The sequence below is a fragment of the Mandrillus leucophaeus genome, unplaced genomic scaffold (genome assembly GCF_000951045.1).
Source record: "Mandrillus leucophaeus isolate KB7577 unplaced genomic scaffold, Mleu.le_1.0 Scaffold252, whole genome shotgun sequence".
Taxonomy (NCBI): Eukaryota; Metazoa; Chordata; class Mammalia; order Primates; family Cercopithecidae; genus Mandrillus; species Mandrillus leucophaeus.
The window spans coordinates 3,043,339-3,062,156 of NW_012102610.1; the positions used below are offsets into that span (position 1 = coordinate 3,043,339).

General features: G+C 48.9%; 1 protein-coding gene across 2 annotated transcripts in view; it reads left to right on the plus strand.

Moving 5' to 3' along the window:
* The window catches only part of FGD5 (FYVE, RhoGEF and PH domain containing 5), a 114,472-nt gene that overhangs the window by 50,858 nt on the left and 44,796 nt on the right, over positions 1–18,818 (plus strand). For both annotated transcript variants that reach the window (XM_011983638.1, XM_011983639.1), the window contains exons 3-4: positions 9,691–9,749; positions 9,861–9,891. In XM_011983638.1, the coding sequence (XP_011839028.1) occupies positions 9,691–9,749; positions 9,861–9,891 (90 nt within the window). The remainder of the gene's footprint in view (positions 1–9,690; positions 9,750–9,860; positions 9,892–18,818) is intronic.

The following is an 18,818-nucleotide window of genomic DNA, read 5'->3' on the forward strand; positions in this document are numbered from 1 at the left end:
TCCATGAGCATGGTATGTTCTTCCATTTGTTTGTGTCCTCTTTTATTTCACTGAGCAGTGGTTTGTAGTTCTCCTTGAAGAGGTCCTTTACATCCCTTGGAAGTTGGATTCCTAGCCCTTGGAGTTTCCTCCACCAGAAATGCGCTCCCTGCCCTGTGGCTGGCTACAGGTCTCAATTTGAATGTCACCTCCTCAGAGAGGGCTCCTAGATCTTCTTCCATGCTCTGTCACAGCATTCCTGGCTATTTCCTTATGCTGTAGTCTTGTTCTTTATTTCTCTGTTTTCTTGCACATTGTTTGCCTTTCCCTGGCAGTCGTTCCAGGAGGGCAGACGCTGTGTTTATCCTGTTCATGGGTGTGTCCTTGCTGCCTAGTACATTAAGATGTAGTCAATGAATATCTTCAAATAAGTTAATAAGCAAATGAATACATTAGAACCAGTTTCTGCATTTACATAAGAAAAACAAACTCAAATGCCTGACAGTTTAATAAAATGAAAACACTTGTTTGGCCCTGTGTAACTTACTCTGCACAGTGAGTGGCAGAGCTGGGAGTCCAACCTGCATCTTTAATATTCCTTTTGCTTCACCCTGGCTCCCCCGTAGCCATGCAGAGAGTACTGCATTTCAGTACAGTAACACAAGAGACGTTGTAAGGCAGGTGGCAGAGGAGGGAGAGGGAGGCAGACACAACTCAGAGGGGATGGGAGAGAAGAGGGGCTCCAAGGTTCTGGAAGGCATCCTGGGTACATGTATGTCTCACACGCCTTGCTGAGGGCCTTGTGGTGATTGAAGGCAGCCAGGGCCAAAGGGCTGGGCAGGTTAGGATCCCCTGGCCCTGGGAGAGCTTGTTCTGTGGTTGAGTTTCCTCTCTGTTAAGTCTCAAACATGCCCTTTGCCCTAGTGTTTGGGATGTGGGCCACAGGTGATACTCAGTCTTGCTTTCTCCTTCCTGACTTGGTGGTGGTCACTGTCTCTCTCTCAATGGCCTATGGCCAAAGTGCCATTTGTGGACCAACAGCACCCTAGCACCTCGGGGATCATTAGAAACACAGCATCCCAGGTCCCACCCCAGACTTGCCGAACCCAGAGCTGCCTGTTGACAAGATCCTCAGTGACTCGTGTGTGCTCACTGAAGTCTGAACTCTGGTCTATGTGCAACAATCACCCAGTCTATGTGGAGCACTCGTGGTGCCCTTGGCTCTGGGAGATGCCACAGAAGAAGCTAATGGGGTCCCAGCTTTGGGGAACTTACAGTTGAGTTGGAGAATGAAAAAGCAATTCACGTGATGATCTTTAAACTTTATATTCATATTTTATGTACTTCTCTGAATGTTGTATGTCACACTTTTAAAAAATAAACCAAGGTTGCACATGAGATGGAAAGATTATGGAATTTAACTGAAAAATGACAAGATCTATAAATCTGGAGAAGAGACTATTTCTTATAAAGGTTTACAGCCTAAAAGGTGGCTGTTCTCTTGGGCTGGGAAGTGAGCCTCTGGCTAAAGCCTTTAGCAGCTTCTCAAAGCAGATACTCAAAGCACCTGCTTTGAGGGAGGGAGGGATAAGACAGGAATTTATGCTGCAGGGGTTGGACAAGTTTACATATTCATCAAGTTATAGGAGGAGCTGTGGATATTCATAAAAGAAGGCAGTGTGTACGTGTGATAAGCAAGCATGCTTGTTGCATGTGTCCCATGTTCACCTTGGGGTGGAGATTTAACGTTTGAATATATTACAGTTAGGCCTTATATGTCAAAAGACAAAGCAGGGGCAGCATGAAGGCACTCAGTGCACAGCCTTCTCAAACCAGCCAGAGCCCGTCCATGGTCGGTGGTCTCTTATTGGGAGAAAGTCATAGAAGTCAGTCTCTTGTCCAATCAGAGCTGTAGCTTGGCTGGCAGAACAGGGGGCTTAGTTAGTCAGTGTCTGATGGTGGAGGAGCTGCAATTGTTTCAACATTGCCTATCTTGAGGCCAGTGCTTGTTTAGCTGCTGGTGAAAAAGAAAAACCTTATGGCAATGAGAACAGAGTTAAGTGTGGGGTGTGTGGCTTAACCCTTGCCTGGCACAACCCTAGGTCTTGTTATAATTTGGTATCTTATTGCCACAGAGTCCATTCTGTCAGTCTTGTGATCTCTATTTTAACATTAGTGCTGGTCAGATGTTGTGTCTAAACTGAAAGAGGGAAGGAGTATAATGATGCGTGTCTAATCTCCCATCATGTCATGACTGGGAACTCAGTCTTTAAAGTTTTTCTGGGGTTCCCTTGGTCAAGAAGGGGCTTGTTCAGTCAGTTGAGGAGTTTAGGATTTTATTTTTAGGTCTCAGGGGCAACCCCCATACCCAGCTGTGTGAACTAAACCATGAGCAGTGGAAGGGTTCTCTGTTGTAAGAGAGCAGTCAGGAAGGCTTCCAGGAGGTGATGAGGCCTGAGTGCTCCTTGCAAGAGAGCAGGATGTAGTTAAATAGAAAGGAGGAGGAAAGTTTATAGGAGGCAAGAACAGATGGGACAAAGGCATAGAATCCAGCCATTAGCTGGCTGTTTGAGGTCATGGCTGGACCTTTCTGGAATTAAGTGAGATGGGGAGGGCTGTGTCTTGTTTGAGCCAGCACTGGCCCTTTCCTGCCATCAGACATGGGGAGCTGCTAATCACAATCACAACCGCTCTCTTAGGATTCCAAAAGGTGAGAGAGCTGAAAGAAGCATTTAGAGACCACTGTTTCTTTTCACTGTGGCAAGAATGTTTAATGTAAGAGCTACACTTTTTTGTTGTTGTTGTTGTTGAGGCAGCTCTGTCACCCAGGCTGGAGTGCAGTGGCACGATCTCAGCTCACTGCACTCTCCGCCTCCCAGGTTCAAGAGATTCTCCTGCCTCAGCCTCCCAAGTAGCTGGGACTACAGGCGCACACCACCATGCCCGGCTAATTTTTATATTTTTAGTAGAGATGGGGTTTCACCGTATTTGTCAGGCTGGTCTTGAACTCCTGACCTCAGGTGATCCACCTGCCTTGGCCTCCCAAAGTGGTGGAATTACAGGTGTGAGCCACCGCACCCGGCCAGATCTACACTCTTAATGCCCATCCTTGGGTGAGTAAATAAGGAAAATGTGGTCTGTATATACAATGGAATATTATTCAGCCATAAAAAGGAAGGGAATTCTGCCATTTGCAACAATGTGAATGAACTTGGAGGGCTGGATGCTAAATGAAAGAAGCCAGTCACAGATGGACAAATACTGCATGATTCCACTTACATGAGGTGTCTAAAATATAGGTCCAGGCATGGTGGCTCATTCCTGTGTTCCCAGCACTTTGGGAGGCCAAGGCAGGAGGTCCGCTTGAGGCCAGGAGTTGGAGACCAGCCTGGGCAACACAGTGAGACCTCATCTCTACAAAAAATAAAAAAATTAGCTAGGTGTGATGGCATGCATGCCTGTGGTCCCAGCTACTCAGGAGGCTGAGGCTGAAGGATCACTTGAGCCCAGGTGCCACTGCACTCCAGCCTGGGTGATGGAATGAGATCCCTAAGTCTCTAAAAAATAAAATAGCCTTATTCACAGAAGCAAGGAGTAGAGTAGTGGTTGCTGGGGGTGGAGGGAGGGAGAGGTGGCGAGCTACTGTTCAACGAAGTTTCAGTGATAGAGGAGCTCACTGGAAGGAAAACTGAAGCTTGTCACTCGTTCCTTGCTCAGGGCTATTCAGCAGGTTGGAGGCCAAGTCAGGAGTAGAAGTCAGGTCTCCTGATTCCTCATTCAGGGTGTTCCAAGATAGCATGCTGCTTCTGCAAATTTGTTACAGACTATAGCCAGAACCAAAGATCTCTCCAAAATTAAAGGTCTTTTAAGTAGCTGGGCCAAACCCACACTCACACCAGCCTGACTTCAGGAACTGGACTAGTCAGCATGATCTGGAAACTGACCAGCTGGTCCTGGGGAAGCCAGGGGGCTGCTGTTCGGTCCATCCTTCTCCCCTCACTTGTCCTGGCAAGCACTCACTGTCCTCTGCCTTCTCTTCCTACTGTGCTGCCACCAGGAACACAGGTGACAGCTGGGATAAAGAGTGAGCCACCTCTCCCTGAGTCCTTGCCTCTGAGTTTTCTAGCAGTTGTTGAAGGCTGTGCTGGAAACCCCGACCTATGTTCCCTGCCTGCCCCGGTGATCCCCAGGGGACTTGGAGTCTGTGTTCTCCTGGAGCCTAATGCCCCATGTATCTGGGTTTCTGACCACTCTCCCATCTCCAGATGTGACTTCAGAATACTCCAGCAGGCCCCTTCCTGGGACCCTCAACACGTGGAAGACTCACAAGGAAAATTTCCTCAGGGCTTGAAACAGCCATAGAAGATGGCCCCTTCCTTGTGTGCGGATGTGGGTTATTTTAGGGGGGCTGTGTGGCAGAGGAGGCTGGTGCGTACAGGGCATCGGGGGCACCTCAGGTGTAGCCTGTAACCTAGAGATGTGTATTGAGGCTATGTGGGGATTCTGGGCATGGGAAAACTGTGTGAGCCAAATTCACCCAGAGGTAGGAAAAAATAGAGTAGGCTTAAGGGATCACCTGGAGCTCCATGAGGCATGGAGGAGTGGTGGAGGGGACTGGGAACAGCCCTGGGCTGAGCCACAGGGGCCCCTTTCTGTAAGTGCTGGGAGCCTCTGCAGCCACACAAGGATGCAGGTGATGGAAGAAGGAGGCTGTGGGAATGGCTAGGAGGCTGGAGCTCAGAGTGAGTGAGAGAGAGGTCAGTCAAGGGTGCAGGGAGGGTCGGAGCTTGGTTCCAAGATGAAAGGTGGGAAGCCTGGACTTCAGAGGCAGAACAGTGTGGAGTGTGGGTGAGGCCCAGGCTGGAAGGAGTGGAGGGAGACACTGCTGAGAGACATCTGAGGAGGAGGTCTCAAGGAGGTGAGCACAGGGCATTCAGATTGGAGTGCTCAGTGACTGCAGGTGTGGGGGGACAGGTGTGAACTGATGGGGGCGTGTGCTGAGCCAGACACAGAGGCCTTGGGGGCATGGAGCTTGGCAAAGGACTGGCAGAGACCAGTGAAAGAAAGAGGTGGGTGTTAACATCAGTCCACACCATCTTAAAGGTCGAGCAGGTGTGGACCCAGGAGGCCTGTACACAGAGAGGGGAGGCGACGAGACAGGCATCTTGAGGTTGTTCCTTCCTCTCCCACAGGTAGGACATTGTGGGGAAGGATTGTGTGAACCCTGGGCGTACTTGGGGACCATCCTGAGGGACAGGCCAAAAGGCCTGGGGTTCTCTGGCCCCTATAATAATACAGTTATGCTAATGCCTCACTTCCCTGTAGCTTTTTACTGATTACAAAGAGCTTTGCCATCCACAACCCTTTGCTGTCTTTGTGTGACAACCTCTGAAACAGTGGTTCTCAAAAGTTTTTGGTCTCAGACCCACCTCCCCTCTTAAAAATGATTGAGGGCCCCAAAGAGTTTTTATTTCTATGAATCACATATCTTCAATGTTTACCACGTTAGAAAGTAAATCAGAAAATTCTAAAACATTTTTTAATACATTTTAAGATAACAAACCCATTACATGTTAATACAAGTAGCACTTGTATGCCAAAAAAAACAAAAACAAAAACAAACAAACAAAAAAAACCCAAAAAAACCCAACAACCCTAGTTTCTAAAACAATCAAGAAAAAACAGAGAGAAGAGTGGCATTTTTACATTTTTACAAATACTAATGTCTGGCTGAACAGAAGGTAGCTGGATTCACCTATCCACTTGCCCACCCAGTGGGTTGGAATTGTTTTGGTTGACCTAAATGAATAATATCCAGGCTCACACAGATGTGTAGTTGGAAAAGGGAGGACCTTACAGACCCTCAGAGGTTCTCAGACTGTATTTTGGGAACTGATGTCTTAGAAGGAGGCTGAGCACTCAGTTTTACAGTTGGAAAAACTAAAGCATGGAGACAGAGGACCAGGATTCCTGACTCTTTGTGTGACCCACTGTCTAACATTGAGGTTCCCTGGAGGAAGAACTACCCCTCCCAACCTACCTGGGTCCCAGAATACCCAAGTGTTGAACCAGCTGGTTTGCTGGGGACCAGGGAGGAGGCCGGTGGCCCTGGGGACAGCCTCAGGCAGGGGCAGGTGGCCTGATGTTAACACCCATAGCTTCACCCTGAGAAATGCCATAGCAATAGCATGGGCCTTGGCACCCCCAACCCCCACGCTCCTGGGAGGAGCCCTGTTCCCAGAAGCCTGTCCCTGGACGCTGCCGTCAGCCTCGGAGTTCATTTCCTGGTTAAACAAACATCTATATTAAATGGCCCAGTTGGGCAACGCCCAGAAGCAGTTTCTGCGTGCCTTGGGCACACAGCCTGCCAGGCCTCCCCGTTGGCTGCCTGGCGAAGACACATCCATCATCCCAGAGTCACTGAAGCAGGACTGCCCCGTGCATCCCACCCAGAGTCTGCACGTCTGGCAGGAGGGACTGGGTGGGACGTGCAGAGGGGCCCGTGTCTGGACCCTACCAAAAGCCTGTCCTCGACAGCTTGGAGATTGTAACAGTGGTAATGATGGCAACTCCAGAAGTTTGGGTATGGTGTGACGGCTGCCATCCATCATGTCATCTCATCCTGGCAGGGTAGGAACGCTCACCTGTTTGCCAGATGAGAAAACGGAGGCATCCGAGAGGGGCTCGCCAACAGCCACACAGCCACCCATGGCCTTGTTTGGGGGAGGATCCAGGCATCTTGATTTCCAGCAGAGTTGTCTTTGTGCCATTGTGGCCACATTCTGAGGATCCGGAGTGAGGAAGGCTGAGTGCAGAGGGGCGAGCCCAGGTTGCTCTGGTGCGTGTCTGCTTGATGAAAAGCACAGCAGGATAAAGATGGGGCTGGGGTGCTTAACCAGGGGTGACGTTTTGCAGCACCCCAAGCCCTAGGACGTTTGGCAGTGTCTAAAGACATTTTTGGTTGTCACAGTGGGGGATGAGGAAGTGGAGGCTCCTATTGTTATCCAGTGGGTAGAAGCCAGGGATGCTGTTAGTTGTCCTGTAATACATAAGAACAGCTTCTACAGCAAAAACTATTCTTCAAAATGTCAACAGTCCAAGATGGAGAAACCCCAGGGTGGAAAATGATTTGGGGTGTTCTTTAGGTCAGGCAGTCATGGGTGATTGTGCTGAGGTTGTGACTTTTGAGCAGAGACCTTAAGAACCAGAAAGTACAAGTGAGAAGATCTGGGGAAGAACATTGCAAGAAGAGGGAACAGCACGTGCAGAGGCCCTGAGTCAGAAACGCATCCTCAAGAAGCCAGTGTGTGAGACCGGGTTGTTTATTCTCTACCAGATCTCAGCGAAAACACTGAGGCTCAGAGATAGGGACTCACCAGAGGTCATACCGTGAAACAGTGCTGGAGCTGAGTTTGAAATGGATGTGATTGATTCCAGAGTCCGTTTGCTTTCCACTCTCTCTGCTGCTACTGTCAGAGGAGTGGCCCAGCCTTCATTTTGCAGTTAAGGCCTTTCCCCTACTTGACTCTAATTTTTTTTTTCTTATTCTATCGCTGGTTACTTGGTTTTGTTTCTGGCACCACCTCGGTGACAAAAACAACAAGGATAATGATGGCCAATAATTTCATAGTGCTTGCCGTGTGCCCGGCACAGTTCCAAGTGTGAGAGATTCTCTATATAGATGCTCATCTGATCCTTATGACATGCATATGTGCTGGATACTATTCTCCTACTGTGGCCATTTCACAGGTAAGAAAATTGAGGCACAGAGAGCTCAATGACTTGTTCAACAAATTAGAGTCAGAGGCAGGAAACTTCCTAGTTCCAAAGCCCATGCCTTTTTTTTTTTTTTTTTTTTTTTTGGAGATGGAGTCTCACTCAGTTGCCCAGGCTGGAGCGCAATGGCACAGTCTCAGCTCACTGCAACCTCTGCCTCCTGAGTTCAAGCGATTCTCCTGCCTCAGCCTCCGGAGTAGCTGGGATTACAGGTGCCTGCCACCATGCCTGGCTAATTCTTTTTGTATTTTTAGTAGAGACGGGGTTTCACTATGTTGGACAGGCTGGTCTCAAACTCTTGACCTCATGATCTACCCGCCTCAGCCTCCCAAAGTGCTGGGATAACAGGCATGAGCCACTGTGCCCGGCCTCAGAACCCATGCTTTTAACCACAACACTATGCAGTGACTTTCTCAGCAGTGATTTTCTCATCGCTAGAGTGGATCACTCACTTGACGAGTGGCTCCTCAAGTTTAGTAACACGCAAGGTTCAGCACAGAAGGGAATTTAGAAGTTAGTTTGTCCACATATGGGGAACTGAGGCTTGACCTTGAAAGTGACTTGTGCAGAATTGTACCAGGAAGCAGGTGTTCCCAGCTGAGTGCCCTCTGCTCTGCCATGGGCCACCCACAGCCAGCCATGCCTGCACATTCACAGCCTCCCCTGTCAGTTTCATCAGGCCGCCACAGCGTGTCTTTGCATCTCTGGATCTCAGCCACTAGTTGTGTCTGATATCCGGCAGGTTTGGGGCCACCCAGCAGGAGCCTGCTTGTGGCAGAAGGCCCAGGCATCTGTCTCAGCCCTGCCCATCCTTCCTGTTTATAGACATAATAGTCTATTTCCAAATCATATAGTTGTGGAAACTGGGGCTCAGATGGGTTAAACAGCTTACCATCTGAGGTCAGCCTGCAGAGTTAGTGCTTCCCAAGGGGAATGAATGTGCACTCACTGACTCACTCACTCTTTCAGCCAACAAAGAGAACTACTATACGCTAAGCACTGGTCATGCAGAGGTAGAAGTTTCTGGTCCCTGCCCTCCTGGAGAGATGTGATTGTTTCACAGTAATGATAAGTGTCATGAGAGGGGGATGCTCAGAAAGGATACCTAGCTCAGGCCATTGAGTGGGGAGGATCAGGAGAGGCTTCTTGGATGAGGTGCTGCCGTGGCTAAGTTTTACAGGATGACTAGGAGTTAGCCAGGTAGAGGAGGGGGAAAGGACGCTGAGGGAACAGCATGTACAAAAGCAAGAGAAAAGACAGAATTCCTCAGTACGGGGAACCACAGGTTGCTCAGGATTGGTGGGGTCATGAAGTGGGATATAAAGGTCATGCCATCATCATGGCCATTGAGCATTTACTAAATGGCAGGTGCCATGCTGGGCATTAGCTCAACAACCTTCAGAGTTAGGTTCTGTTAAAATCTGCATTTATAGCTGGGCTCAGTGGCTCACGCCTATAATCTCAGCACTTTGGGAGGCCAAGGTGGGCGGATTGCTTGAGCCCAGGAGTTCAATACCAGCCTTGAACTGGTCAATGTAGTGAGACCCTGTCTCTACAAAAAATTTTAAAAATTAGCCAGGTGTGGTGGTGCATACCTATAGTCCCAGCTACTCAGGAGACTGAGGCAGGAGGATCGCTTGAGCCTGAGAGTTCGAGTCTACAGGGAACTGAGATCATGCCACTGCACTCCAGCCTGGGTGATAGAGCAAGACCTTGTCTCAAATAAAATAAATACATTTTTAAAATAAAATAAAATCCACATTTACAGATGAGGAAACTGAGGTGCAGAGAAGTTAAATAAGTTGTTGAAGAACATACAGGTAATGCGTACCAGGAAATGGTCTGAGAAATGCTTGGAACTTGCCTCCAGCAGCATGGTGGCTCCTAGAAACCACTGATGCCTGTCCCACCTGATTGCTCTCTTTCCTCCCACAGGTGGAAGGACAGTCCAGAGCCCTTGTCATCGCACAGGAACTGCTATCTTCAGAGAAAGCGTGAGTCCCCAAGGAGCTGCCTGTGGCCTTGAGCTTGTAAACAAAACGTCACCCTCCTGGGCTTACACAGGATGGGGATTAATGCAGCCTCAACCCTCTTTCCCTCTGCAGATACGTGGAGATGCTCCAGCACTTACATCTGGTGAGTTAATCATTTTAATTGTCCAAAACTAATTGCCCTTTTAGAAGTCTGTGATATAAGAGGCAGGAAAGCAATGTGGAGACAGAGGTGATTTCCATTAACAGAGGCCTGGCAGCAGGCAGGCACTCACCAAGGCTTTTCAGGGAAGTCCGTCTCCTGATTAATGTGCTTCTGCGGGCAGACAGCGGATACGTCTCCTTGCTCAGGGATGGGGTGCGTGGGGGCATGGGCTGAGGTTTTGGGCAGGATGTTTGAAGTTTCCTTAGCCCTCTTGCTGAGAAAGGCAGGAAGAGGATAGTGAGGTGTTTCTGGGCATTGCTCTGTGTGAGTTTGTGTATGTGAGTTTGTGTACCTGTATGCGTGTGATGTTTAGGTTCGTATGGAAAAGGTGTCTGCCTGGTGACAGAGCAGCTGAGGGTGTCAAGAGTCTTCCTCAGTCTCCTTAGCATCGGGGTGGTAGTGCCTAAGCTGGTGGTGAGGGTACTCCTTTGGGCTTTCAGAGGAAAGGAGGCCAGACTTGGGGACAGCCTGAACATCAGGCAGTGCTCCCCTTCATAACTCACAGGACAGCTCACAGAGTATCCCTTTGCAGTCACCTCAATTCAGTTCAGCAGACATTGTTTTGAACTCTCGCTGCATGACAAGAACTGGAGAATGGGAAGACAGATCAGACAGGGCCCTTCCCCAGGAGCTTTCTGGCCAGCAAAGGGGACGGATGAGGGGGGTGACTGACAACCTTGGGCAGGCTTCCCTGAGGAGGTGATGTTCGGGGCTAGGCCATAGGAAAGGGTGAGAAGAGGGCACAGCAAAGACTTGGGAAGTGGGGGACCATGGCAGACTCAGGCTCCCCGCTCCTTTGAGCTCTCTGGGCCATTTGCACTCTTGCCATGGTTGAGCATTGGGTTCTGTGGTGCTTTGAATCATTCACCGTCTCCAAGAATGTCAGAGCTGGGGATGTGCACCTGGACATTTTGTAGGTGGTGATGTGGAAGCCCAGAGGAGGTGACATGGCCCGCGTCACACAGTGGTGGAGCCAGGACAAGTGCCGGGGCTCCTGGCTCCCAGGCCACTGCCCTCGCATTCACTGGGTGTTCCTGGCTGCCTTGGGAGCTCCATGGGGCAGGGACCATCTCTGGGTGTACCAGAGCACTCAACACCAAGTGAGGCCTCTTGAACCTAACTGAGGTCCCTATCAACAGTGTCACCCTGGCATCACATCCCCACGTGAGCTGATAGCAGCCGGGAACCCAGGAGGGCAGATAGAGCATTACTCTGGGCTGGTGCTCTTGGCTCCTCATTTTTGTCCCCTCAGGATGAAAGCCTTGTGTGCACTCTTGAACCCCAAAGCCCTCAGGTGTGAAATGTACCAGCCCCCATTCAGCTTTTACACCTAAAAGATCTATTTGGTGAAGGCCGGAAGGATCAGTTTCCCATTTTTTTTTCTTCTTTCTCCCTTGTTTCTGGGCTGGCAACATGACAGAGGGGCTGGGCATTTTTTTTTATGACTTTTTAAGAGGGTTTTAATTAGGAAACTTGCATCTGTGTTTGCTCTGCTTCCTGCCAGTTGGAAAGACATTGAAGCCCCTGGAATCCATAATAATATCCTAAGGATGGGGTGAAGGGAGAGCCCATAAAAGTCATCACTCAGGGCCAGGCGCGGTAGCTCATGCCTGTAATCGCAGCACTTTGGGAGGCCGAGGTGGGCAGATCACCTGAGATCAGGAGTTCCAGACCAGCCTGGCCAACATGGTGAAACCCCATCTCTACTAAAAATACAAAAATTAGCCGGGCATGGTGGTGGGCACTTGTAATCCCAGCTACTTGGGAGGCTGAGACAGGAGAATCACTTGAACCCAGGAGGCCGAGGTTGCAGTGAGCCGAGATCGTGTCACTTCACTCCAGCTTGGGTGACAGAGCGAGACTCTGTCTCAAAAAAAATAAAATAAAATAACAGTCACCACTCAGAAGCTGGTTGCAGGAAGTTGTGGTCTGGAGCTGTATCTTATATCAGTGCTTACGAGGATAAAGGGGGCAGGCATCTCCCAGTGTGACTCCAGGTCCTAGCTAGGGACATGAGTCTTGAAGGAGACCCATAGACTTTCGGGCACTCTCCACCACTCCTCAGCTTTGAATCTATCCCTGGTTGTTAAGCTTGGCAAGTTCTTCAGAATTTTGTCTTAGAGATTGATGCTGTTGAGATACCAAAGCTGTCCCCAGTGATAAGGAGGAGCTGACGGTGCCTCCCAAATCTCCCCAGCAGGAAAGGTCCTGGCTACATTGTGCTATTGTTGTTGGGGGTAGGGGTGGCCTTCTGTGTTTGGGGTGCAGCTCTGTTGCTTGTTACATGGTAGCTATAGCTAACTCAGTGGCTGCCATGAATTCCAGTCATCCTGATGGCCACGGTCCTGGGTTTGTGTAGCCTATGGGCTCCGTAGGAATGGAGTTTACATTTTAAAACATTTGTGAAAAAAGACGAAGGAGGATATGCGACTGAAACCATATGTGGGTCACAAAGCTTAAAATATTTATCATCTGGCCCCTTACAGAAAAAGCTTACTGACTTCTGGTTTAACGGCTGCCTTCCATCCTTCCAGGAACCCAGTCATAAGAACATTCCTTACCTGCCCATCTGTCAATCTCTACCCATCCACCTAGCCAGCCAGCCTTTCACCCACTCATCTGTCCTTTCATCTATTCATGCATCAAGTGACACAACCATACACTCATTCACTCCCAATTAATCTACTGCTCAAATGTCTACCCACCCATCCAACCATCCATCCATTCCTCATCTGCCCATCCAACCAGCAATCCATCCATTCATCTGTCCATCTGAATTGCCCATTCATTCTGGAAACATCACAGGATGTTTACTGTAGGCACTGAAATAGGCCTTGGAGTCCCAAAGCTGAATAAGGCTCAGAACTAGCCCTTGAGTAGTTTTCGTTTTGCAGGGAGAGAGGGTGGAGGTGGGGAGGAGAAATCAATATGTGAACAGACAATTACATTACTCTGTGTAAGTATAATTTGCAGAACTGTAGTTTTGTGCAGAATCTGCAGGGGCATGAGGGAGGGAAAGACATATTCACTTTGAGATATGCAGGAAGGTTTGCAGAGGAGGTGCCATTGAGATGGACTCTGAGGGAGCTCACCAGGCCAGGGTAGTGGTGGAAGAGGGCACGTAAAGCAAGGGAGTCAGCATGAGCAACTGCTCACAGGCTCATGGTATGTTTGGAGAATAGCACATCATTGCACGTGGTTAGAACATAGAAAATGTTGGAAAGGCAGGTAGGAGGCAGAATCAGGGATCAAGTAATGGGTCCCCAAATAAGGCTAGGACCAAATCGAGAAGTACCAAAAATGCTGAGCCAAGGAGCTTGTGCCTTTCCTTGTATATGGTGAACAGCTAGAGATTTTGAACAGGTGTGGCCCCTGGACACCTTCTGTCCTCTGTTTTTTCATCTAAAGCAAGTCTCTCCTAGAAGAAACCAAAAGTTCTTACCAAGGGTTGCTCCTTTGGGCTAAGGCATTGAAGGCCTGTTCAGAAGCCAGTCTGCTGATTGGGAGAGAACTCTGGAAGTTGTCACCATCCTGCCCCAGGAGAAGTTTCCTCACACAGGAGGCCCACATGACCTGGCCCCTCTCCACCTCTCTGCAGTACCTCCTTTACCGTTTTCTTCATCACTGCCTTCAGCCACACTGGCCTTGTTACTGTTCTTCAAATAACACAAATGCGTTCACATCTGACAGTTTTGCTCTTTCCTTTACTGGAGTGGCCTACCCCGATCTTCCCATTGAGGTCTCAGCTCAAGTGTTACCACTTCAAACTAGTGGTGCCCCAGAACTTAGTGGCATAAGACAACCATGTTGTTATGCTCACAGATTCTCTGGACTAGATATTTGGACAGGGCATGGTGGTGGGAGTTGGTCTCTGTTCCATGATGTCTGGGGCCTCAACTGGAAGATTCAAAGACTGGGGGTGACCTGATGGCTAGGAGCTTGGATCACCTGGAGGTGTCTTCATGTAGGAAGCCAAAGGCCTGTGGGACGTGACCAACTCAGCATTCCACTGGAGGCTATATGATCAAACAGCAAACTGTTTATCATGAACTCAGAATGTGGGCAAACTCACGACCGCGCCTGCCGACAGAAGGTTTGCTGGAGGCAATCACTCCCTGGTGCTGAGGTTTTCCACTGCGACATCTAGAGAAAGCAGTCTTGCAAGCTTACTCTGGACCGAGCAGCTGACCCCTTCTTCCACCCCCCTTCTCACGATCTCTTTTGCCTAGTAAATACAGAGTGCTGTGTAAAGCTCAGGGCTCTTGTCCACTGGAGGCAAGGTGACCCCTTCTTCCAAATATACTGTTTTGTCTCTTGTCTTTCGTTCCCACATTCACCCCCTTTATTCAGTCTCCCTAGGTCTGTGCGGATTACACAGTAGACAAAAGAGTATATTTGGAAGAACGGGTCAGGGGGCACCTTGCCTCTAGTGGAGAGGGGCCCTGAGCTTTACACAGTCCTCTGTATTTATTAGGCAAAAGAGATAGTGAGAAGTGGGGTGGAAGAAGGGGTCAGCTGCTCAGTCCAGAGTAGGCTTGCAAGACTGCTTTCTCTAGATGTCGCAGTGTCACCCTCCCCATGTCCACACCCTTGCCACAGCCTTATTGGAGGGGAGAGCACGTTCCTGCCCATTGTGCCTTTGGGCCTGGCCATGACACTTGCTGCTGTCAATGGGGTGTGTGTGGAAAGGATGATGTGCCAGTTGTGAACTTGATTCTAAGATGCCCTCTGCTGTTTCTCCTGCCATCACCATGGGAAGAGCTTCCCGGGGCACATGCTGCCCCTTCAGCCTAGGCCCCAGGATGAACACACAAGAAGCAGAGCCACCAAGATGAATCCAGTTTTCACTCAGCTTCCTCTGCAACTAGGAGTACCCAAGGATATGAAAGGAGAAGCGCCAGGGAGTGAATGCCTCCAGCAAACCTTCTTTCGGCAGGCGCAGTTGTGAGTTTGCCCACATCCTGTATTCATGATAAACAGTTTGCTGTTTGATCATATAGCCTCCAGTGGAATGCCGAGTTGGTCACGTCCCACGGGCCTTCAGTTCCCTACATCTTCACTCACACGTCAGGTGGTTGAGGCTGGCTGTTGTCCGAGACTTAAGCTGGGAGGTTGGCCAGAACACTTGTCTGTGGCCACTCCATGTGGTCTCTGCCTACATAAGTTTGGGCTTCTGCACAGCATGGTGGCTGGGTCCTAAGAGTAAGTGTCCTGAGAGAGCAAGTAGAAGTTCATGGCATTTTTATGATCTGGCCTTGGACGTCCTGTAGCACCACTTCCACCATACCCTATGAGTTAAGACAGTCACAAAGGTCTACCCAGGTTCAACGGGAGGGGACATAGTCTCTCCTCTTCAATGGGAGGAATATCGAGCTCATATTGTATAAAGACCATTGAGATAGGAGATATTGTTGTGGGTGTTGTTGGAAAAGACAGTCTACTACAGAAGTTTTTCCTAAACATTCTGTGTTGGTTAGGAACTGTGTTTGACTGCTAGTAACAAAAACCCAATTACGATGGCTTAAGTAATTTAGGGATTCTTCTTTCATGTGAAATAAATCCAGAAGCAGGAGATCCAGGTCAAATTTGGCAACTCCACACAGTCTCAGGACTAAAGTTCCATCTGCAGCATCCATTTCCAAGGTTTCTCATGAACACAGAATGGCTGCTGCAGTTCTAACCATTACATCTATATCCCAGTCAGGAAGAAGGAGAAAGGTAGAAAAGCAACAGGTCATGCCTCCCAGCTGGGTTAGTCCCGTTGAAAACTTCACTTGTCAAGCTTCTCCTTTCATATCCTTGGGTACTCTCCTAGTTGCAGAGGAAGCTGAGTGAAAACTGGATTCATCTTGGTGGCTCTGCTTCTTGTGTGTTCATCCTGGGGCCTAGGCTGAAGGGGCAGCATGTGCCCCGGGAAGCTCTTCCCATGGTGATGGCAGGAGAAACAGCAGAGGGCATCTTAGAATCAAGTTCACAACTGGCACATCATCCTTTCCACACACACCCCATTGACAGCAGCAGGTGCCATGGCCAGGCCCAAAGGCATAAGGGGCAGGGATGTGCTCTCCCCTCCAATGAGGCTGTGGCAAGGGTGTGGACATGGGGAGGGTGACGTGCTGTGGGTGTACTTCTCTCCTCTGCACTCCATCTCATACCTCATTTTCTTCACACCACCTTTCACTGTTCGAAAGTACCTAATTTATGTATTTGTTACTGGTTATGTTGTGTTTTCATTTTCATGCAGCTCACAATACTTTCCATTAATAATCCCCTTGGTGATTTCTTCTTTGACCCATGGATTGTTTAAAACTGTGTCATGTAACTTCCAAGTATTTGTGTGTTTCCCACATCTTCTGCTGCTGATTTCTAATTTATCCTTCTGCTAATCCCGTTGTGGTTGGAAAACATATTTTGTATGGTTTCAGTCCTTTTAAATTTACTTAAATGTATTTTCTGGCCCAGCATACGCCCTAGCATACCTGGAGAGTGTTCCATGTGTATTTGAGAAGAATGGGCCCTCTGCTCGTGTTGGGTGGGGTGTTCTGTGAATGCTGTGTGGGGCGAGCTGATGGATCCTTTTGAGTCTTCTGCATCCTCACTTTCTGTCCATTGTTGAGAGAGGCTTATTGACCTCTCAGCTATGGTTATTGGGTTGTATGTCTCTCCGTCAGTTGTCAGGTTTTGCTGATTGTGTTTTGGGGCTAATTTTAGGTGCTTGTTTGCTCTCTGCCTTCATCACTAAACTCTGAGCTCCTTAAGGGCAAAGAGCTGGACTGTACCCTTGTTCCCAGTGGCTTGTGAAGCCTGGTACACAACTGATGCTCAGTATGTAGCCAATGAATGAGCGATGGTGGAGCAAGTTCTCCTCCCAGCAGTCCTATCCTTTCTTCAGTCCAGTAAAACTTCCTGCCATACATGGGAGTGGATGCCTGTAGTCTTAGCTACTTGGGAGGCTGAGGCAGGAGAATCGCTTGAGCCCAGGATGCAGTGGACCCTGATCGTACCTGTGAATGGCCACTGCACTCCAGCCTGGACAACATAGCAAGACCCTGTCCCTACAAAACAAACAAACAAACAAACAAAACAAATTAAAATAAGAAAATTAACTTTCTGAGCACCTGGTCTGGGTGACGTATCAGGGAGTGAGTGACGGCAGGGAAAGTCTCTGCCCTCAAGGCACTGATGGTCTAGAGAGAGAGACTGGCATGAAAAAGAACAATAGTAACACCATGGTGGGTGGTATACCGAGGTTTTGGGGGCTTGGAGGAGGCATCCAGCCCAGTCTTCTTGGAGTTGGAGAGGGATGCCCAGAGGAAAATGTGTTGGAAAGCCAGGCGGGGGTGCAGTGAAGAAGGCTGTGCCTGGCAACGGGATCAATGTTTGTAAAGGCCCAGAGGCCTGTTGAGAATGGCACATTTAGGCCCGGTATGGGGGCTCACACCTGAAGTCCCAATACTTTGGGAGACCAAGGTGGGAAGATTGTTTAAGGCCAGGAGTTTGAGACCAGCCTGGGAAACATAGTGAGACCCCATCACTACAAAAAAAAAAAAAAAAAATTTAATTAGCCAGACATAGTGGCGCATGCCTGTAATCCCTGCTGCTTGGGAGGCTGAGGTGGGAGGATCACTTGAGCTTAGGAGTTTGAGGCTTAAGTGAGCTATGAGCATACCACTACACTCCAGCCTGGGTGGCAGAGTGAGATCCTTTCACAAACAAACAAACAAACAAGCAAACACAGATGCTCAGGTTCCGCCCTCAGAGATTTTTACTTAATTGATCTGTAACAGCCTAATCATTGACGTGTCAGACATTAAGCACAGTTGTGAACAAAGCCGAGCAAATCTGAAGGCGAAAACGAGTGAGTGAGACACACTGCTCTCTCTTTGTTAGAGGGGAGTAACGGAAACATGTAGGATACATGAATAGTCTGCCAATGCACTATTTTGTAAAAGCTGTTGCTTTTTCAGACTGGCATACGTGTAACCCAGTCCCAGCTGTGCAGTAGGTGCCCACGAGGGCTAAAGGCCTCTGGCTAAACATGGTGTATTTTCTAAGAACCTCCATTTTGCTCCAGATACGTAATTTTAAATAAATTAGATACGGATATATTTCAGAGACTAATGTAAAATATGTATTTTTTAAGTGAAAATAATAGACTTCAAAGACATTTCTGAGATTAGAGTAGCTCCCTTCAGGCTCTGACCCCAAATTTCTGGAGTAGGACACTCGAGAGGCCCTTAGACTGACTGCTGAAGTAACCCAAGAGGGCCTCGTGAAGGAGGTGGTCTTTAAAGTACCTTTGAAAGATCAGCAAGATGTATATTGGATGATGGAAGCGCAGAACGAAGACACAGAGGCTGGAGAAGAGGATTCATAGAAAGCAGTAGTTCTCAAAGCATAGTCTTCAGACCAGCAGTGACAGCATCACCGGGGAAATTGGGAGAAATGAAAGTGATCCAGCCCCAGCCCAGACCTGCTGAATGGAAACTCAGGCGGAGTGGAGGGTGGGCAGCAATCTGTGTTTTCCTAAGCCTGGCTGGTAATTTGGATGCACACTCAAATTGGAGAACGACTGTTACACAGAAGTGAGCCGTAAGCTGCAGAGGTGGCTACACCAGCTCCTGCAGGAACATGGTCACCAGGCCAAGGAGTTTAACTTGGTGCTGAGGGCAGGAGGCGCCATGAAGAGTTTGGAGGAGAGGTGAAAAAAATGGGGAGCCCTTGCTTGTCTTCCCTCCCCTTAGGGCGTGTGTTTGTACACTTGTAACTCCCACCCGGATAGAACATTTCCATCATCCCAGAAGATTCCTGTAATACCCTCCCAAAGGTTACCCCTGTTTTGCTGTCTGTCACATGAGATTGGTTTA